The sequence below is a fragment of the Rhinatrema bivittatum genome, chromosome 18, assembly GCF_901001135.1.
Source record: "Rhinatrema bivittatum chromosome 18, aRhiBiv1.1, whole genome shotgun sequence".
Lineage (NCBI taxonomy): Eukaryota > Metazoa > Chordata > Amphibia > Gymnophiona > Rhinatrematidae > Rhinatrema > Rhinatrema bivittatum.
Genome location: NC_042632.1, coordinates 13,873,475 through 13,879,474, shown reverse-complemented (window position 1 = coordinate 13,879,474; position 6,000 = coordinate 13,873,475). Strand labels below are relative to the sequence as shown.

The following is a 6,000-nucleotide window of genomic DNA, read 5'->3' as shown; positions in this document are numbered from 1 at the left end:
GCCTTGGCAACCTGTTGGGCCGAGGTGGGGTTGATGCTACCCGTAGGGCAAGCCCTACGGGTCCCCACTGTCAGCAGGTGGAGCTAGCTGATCGACGGAGGCCAGCTGGAGCTTCGCCAATCCCAACACTCGATCCCCACGGGTTGAGCCCTTGGGTACCGGGACCGGCTGGTCTTAGGTGGGCTTCCATCTGAGGTCTTCCGGGAGGCAGTGAGAGAGTTAGCCAGGGAGGACCAGCAGCGGTAGGAGAACGAGGCAGAGTCCCGTAGGACCGGGCGCCAAGGAGAACTGGAACAAGATAGAGGGTGCCCAAGTAAGAACAGGCCAACGCCTGAGAGACCAAGTCCAGAGTAGATTCAGCAGAGGCGTGGGAGAACAAACTGTGGTCAGGGAAGGCAGCAGGCAAGGAGGAGTGACAATACAGGCACGGATCAAATCAGGCATCAAGCAGAGGATGGTCAGGCGAAGCAAAGGTCAAAACCAAGAGTCAAGCAGAAGCGAAGTCAGATGAGTGGAGGACAGACCAAGTATCAATCAGTAGCGTAGTCAGACGAAGCAGAGGTCAAGCCAGGTATCAGTCAGTAGCAAGCAAGGGGTAGAGATGAACACAGGAACAGGAACGGATATCAGGAAGAAGGCAAAATCAGGAATCAGGAACACAGACGAAGCAGGAACAAACCGGGAAACAGGAACATGCAGGAACAAGCAACCAGTACACGAGCATGGAGACCTGTTGCCAAGGCAAGGAAGCACTGGCTGGGCCCGGCCTTATATACCGGGACCCAGTAACATCATCATCCAGGGTTGCGGGTTGGTTTCCCGCCGCGGCCCCTTTAAAGGTAAAGCAAGTGTGTGTGCGTGCCTAGGGGGAGGTGGATGGGTGCGCGTTAGGAAAGCGAGTGCTCAGTCATGAGCACCCATTTTTCCTGTACGGATATTGCATCAGCCTGCTGGAGTTTGCACCAAAGCATACATTTTTGTGGTCAGATGAGACAAAAATGTAGTTTTTATCCAAAATTCAAAACGCTATGGGGTTGATTTTCAAAACCTACGCACGCGAGTCCATGTGCGCACTCTACTCGGCGCGCACACATGGACGTGTAATTTTATAACATGCGCGCAAGGTGGGGGGGTGTCTACTTTTGCAATTATGCACGGCACCGCATTGGAGCCTTCCCCAGTTCCCTCCCAGTCCGTTCCAATTAAGGAGCGGACTGGGAGGGAACTTCCCAAACCCCTAGCCTAACCTTCCTTTCCCTCCCCCTATCCCTATCCTAACTACCCCAAAGTTTATTTTACCTTTTGCTCCTACCTCGGAGAAGAAGCAAGTTGCACGTGCTGGCACCCTGCCAGCACATGATCCCCTGGCACAGCAGCAAATGGCCGTTGTGCCGGGAGCTTCTAGCGCCACCCCACCCCTTTTTCAAGCCCTGGGACTTACATGCATGGTCGGGCAGTTTGAAAATTGGCCCGGTGTGCGTAAGGCCCGGGATTTATGCGTGCCAGGGTTTGAAAATCTACCCCTATGTGTGGCACAAACCTAACACTTTCCCATTCCTCAGCAAACACCATTCCAACAGTAAAATATGGGGGTAGAGGCAACATATTGTAGGGGCAAAATCTAAGTGTTCTTGTACCCATGGAGAAGCGTCATAAGCATGTTTGGCGCATAACAGGATGCTTTTCCTTAGCAGAGACTAGGCATCTTGTTAAAATTGAAGGATGGATGGATGGTGCAACATACAGGAAAATACTGCTACACAACCTGCTTCAGTCTGCTAAAAACTAAAACTTGGGAGAATGTTCACCTTTCAGCAGACCAATGATGCCAAGCACAAGGACAAAGCAACACAGAAGTAGTTGAACAATAAAAGGGTGAATGTTCTACAATGGCCAAGTCAAAGTCCAGATCTCAAGCCAATCGAGAATCTGTGGCACAATTTGAAAACTGCAGTCCAGAAGTGTCATCCAATCAGCCTGAACAATCTGGAGAAAATCTGCTAGGAAGAATGGGCAAAAATTGTCCCATTGTGCAAAGCTGGTAGAAACTTACCCCAATAGACTTAAAGCTGTTATTGCAGCAAAACGTGTTCTACCAAGTACTAGTCTGAATGGGTTGAATACTCTTGCAAGCAGCATTTTTACGTTTTTAATTTTAACAAAAACTGCAGAGAAATAATGAATTGTGAGTTTGAAAATGTACTTTACGAACATATTCATTTGCAATAAACATACTGTCTAGAATAGTCTGTGTGTCATTTGTAATCCACAGAAATCTACTGACTTTTTAAGGGAGTCAAATATTTTGCAAGCCACTGTATATGCATACTCGAGTTATATAAAATATTGGATACACAAATACATGTCGCTTTTGCATATATATATATATTTAAGCAGGTGACCGCTATGTAACTCTTTGAAAATTCCCTTGCTCTATACAAAGCAAACACTTTAAAATGTATTGTTTCTTTAAAAAAATTGTTGGGAGAAAGACCACAAAATCAAATAAAACTGTATTTTATTTACTTAGCTCTCTTTTCATTGGCATCTCAAGGATTTATTCAGGTACTGTAGATATTTCCGTGCCAAAAGGGCTTATACTATAAACTCGTTATTTATTAAAAGGTTTTCTCCCATTTTGTGTCTACGGGGAAATGAGTCCCTAAGTTTGTTCCTGAGCTAACGGAGGGTGAAATGACTTGTCCAAGATCACAAGGATCAATGTCACTGCATGTCTTCATGGGGGAAAAAAATAGCACCACATCATCCAAGAAGGCATCGTTGTAAAATCACTGGATAGCCAGAGTGGCAGCAAGGTTTCCATGAAAGGAAAACTCAACGGAGTCCCAGGGCTGCAGCAAGATTGAAAGGTTTCATGGTGACCGTGAGAAAATTCCCGTTCGCGGGGTGTTTTTTGCTTTTTTTTTTTAAATTCTGAACGGGCATGTCGCTGGATTGTTCCTTTCTCTAGAATTTCAGAGGTATGCTGAACATTTTGCTCGCACATTATTGAAGATCTTAGTCAACATTCGCAGTCCTCATTTACCGGGCAACCGCTCCTCCTAGACTTTTTCTCCCATTGTGGCACTTTGCCGGTAAACTCTCATCCAACTCACCAGCAAACACAAGACCTGGATAAATGACAACTTCCGCTTCCGCTTACATTCTCTTTCCCGCAGCTTGAAGTTTCGGGTAGGTGGTGGTACGTCATCGCGTCAAACCCTGGCGCGCTGCCGGCAGAGACGTGAAGGCCGACGTATGTGGACTCACCCGTTCAGGTTTGAGTCAGTCGGTGAACTCCAGTCCGCGTTGAGGGGGGGCGGGGGGAAGCTGAGTGAGCGCGCATGCGCAGAACAGAGTCTGTCCGCGAGCGCAGGCAGGGCAGTACGGCGGCCGGACGCTGAGCTGCGTTCTGAGCGTGAGCAGCGGCAGGAGAGGAACGGGAGGGGGAGGAGTGCCGCTGTGGCCCCTCGGTCTCTTCCCGCGCCTCTGTCTGTGCGTGAGTTAGGCGGGGACGGTGCTGTGAGACTTGCGCGAAGAGGAACATGGAGCCGGACTCTATCATCGAGGACAAGACTATCGAACTGATGGTGAGTGAGAGAGAGAGAGGGAGGGAATTGGAGCCCTTTCTCTCCAGCGCTTCAGCGACCCAGGGGAGCCCCTTTTTAGCTCCAAGAGTGGCGCTTTGGTGCCTCCTAACCCCGGCTCCCCTCCAGGTGAGGATGGCAGCGAAGCTCGTTAATACTTCAAAGGAGAGGAAGAGGCTGGCCCTCTGTCCCCGGAATATTCTCCGTCACAGGCCGCAGGGCAGGGAACGCGGATTTCCCGAGAGGCAGATATTTGGAGATCCTGGGGAGTATGAAGTACAGTCGAGTATTATATTTCTCCTCCTGGGTGTTTGTGACGGAAATGGGCCTTCCCTGTTAGCGTGAGGAGAGATTGCCGGCGCCCCCTCCCCCGGCTTCCGCAGTGTAATGGGGACAAGGGAGCATTAGGCCTCGGCCTTCTCCCCGGTGTTCCAGCCACTGCTCCTTGGAAGTGGCAGGCTTCAGTAGAGACGTTGGAAGTGAGGCTTTTTCACGGGCTTCCAACAATATTTCATTCATGCTTTTTTTATATCTTCCGTGAAATGGGGAGAGAGGAGGTAGGCCACGGAACAAAAGCGATTTTAGTCTCTAAGATAATTTCCAGCCTTTTCAAGAAATACAAATACAATCTGCTAGTCTGCCTTTGTGCTTGTTGCAATAGAACAGGGTGGCCTTGCATTGAAAAGCAGTGTCATTGAAGTTGTCATGTTAGCTTTCCTCGTTTTTCTTCATAGGCCGCTGTACTCTGGAGTGGTACTGTTTTTTAATGCTGAAAAGGTAGATTGACAAAATTATAGTTACCGAAATAGAATACCAGTTTTATTGTGGGCATTTTTCTTTGATAATTCAAACCGATGTACTGGAAAGTGCTTAAGTATTATTGATTTGTTGACTATTTGATTGCAAAATGATGGTAAGAATTTGTAGTGCAATACAGATTTTGATTGGGATGCAGCTGGAAATGAATAATGCTGTAAACATCAGGAAATATCCATTAAGAACAAGGTGAGTAGCTCGGGTATTACATTAATCTGATCGGTTTTGTTCCTAAAGGAAAAATCTTATGAGATGCAGCATCTTGTTTTTCTTTTATGGTTATATCTGATCAAAACATCTTCCTTGTCTGTGTTGTGTGGCCTTGTGGCAGACTGCACTTGCCATGATAATTTAATGTCTCTGTTTATTGCTCAGTATTTTTGAAGTACTGTATAGGTGTGACTTATGATTCTTTTATGAAAAATGTGATTTATATGGTAGTGTACAGAAGATCATATATAATAACCACCTTGTAAGATTCTGTGGTTTTTATTTTTTTCAGAACAGTTTTTGGGTAATAGTTCAAGAATCTTTGTTGTGTCCTGTTTGTGTTAATATGGTTATGTTTTTATATCTCACATGAAGTATACTCTTGTTTAATTTTACTGTAAAAAATGCCACAGAGCAGCTCATACAAAATTGCAAGAGATGCCTGACAATCTGCATTTTATCTGGTTTTGAGAATCAGGGCCTTACTTAAAAACTGACCATATGAAATGTAAGCGTGGCCTCCACAAACCAGGTCGTGTGTGTGTGTGTATATATGTGTATGTGATTGATAGTATAAAAGTACTTCTACAAAGCTATTTTCTGGAATGCTCATTACACTTTTTATTAACGATATATATAATGTATCTAAATTGAAAAAACTCTAAAAAGAAGAGCTAGAACACCTTAAAATATTTCCTACCGTGTAGACCGGTGGGTTTATGCTCCCCTGCCAGCAGATGTAGATGGAGTCTGCTGATGTCACAGTACATATAGCCCTGCAGTGACCCCAGCCTGCCAATATTCTCCGTCTCCAGAAGATGGTGGATGTGCATCTTCCTATAGGGACTGCTTCAAGCTTTTTTGAAGGAGAATTTGCAATTTTAAATTCAGAAAAGAAAGCCCCACTTTCCTGTGGTGATACATAAAGGTCCCTCCCCAGCTGAGAATTCCAGAGGTGGTTTCTGTGGTTCCTCAGAGGTGTGCCTTGATTTTCCGGTGTGAACTTAGCTGCTAGTTCGACTGAGTGTGGTGGTGATGGCAGATGCCCTCTCCCCCCGCAGCTGGAGACAGTCTCTATACTCAGCCGGTAAGCGCTAAGCTCAGGTAAGGTTAAAAAAAAGAAAAACTCAGTTTTCACCTGAGTCAGAGGGGTTTTAGGACTTTCTCCGTTCTTGGCACCGTACCGACGTTCGTTCCCACTCCTGTTGGGAAACTGGTCCGCCAGGTAGGTTGAGCGGCACCCTGTGGGCCAAGCTCTGCAATTTAGGCTTTGTTCTTGCACGCTGCGTGGTAGGCCGCACCGGTCGTTTTCATGCGCTCTTGTGCATGTTCTGCCTTCTATAGGCTGTCGGTGTGCGCAGTGCGTCTGCTCTGCACACACGTGTGC

The 6,000-nt window shown here is 46.7% G+C and overlaps 1 protein-coding gene across 2 annotated transcripts in view; it reads left to right on the top strand.

The window, feature by feature from the left end:
* The first annotated feature begins 3,277 nt into the window (after positions 1-3,277).
* FBXW11 (F-box and WD repeat domain containing 11) overlaps positions 3,278-6,000 on the top strand; it is a 291,067-nt gene continuing 288,344 nt past the window's right edge. Inside the window, exon 1 of one of the 2 annotated variants that reach the window (XM_029583589.1) lies at positions 3,278-3,590. In XM_029583589.1, coding sequence (XP_029439449.1) covers positions 3,546-3,590 — 45 coding nt within the window. In that variant the 5' untranslated portion in view covers positions 3,278-3,545. The remainder of the gene's footprint in view (positions 3,591-6,000) is intronic. The other variant, XM_029583590.1, reaches the window with a different exon arrangement.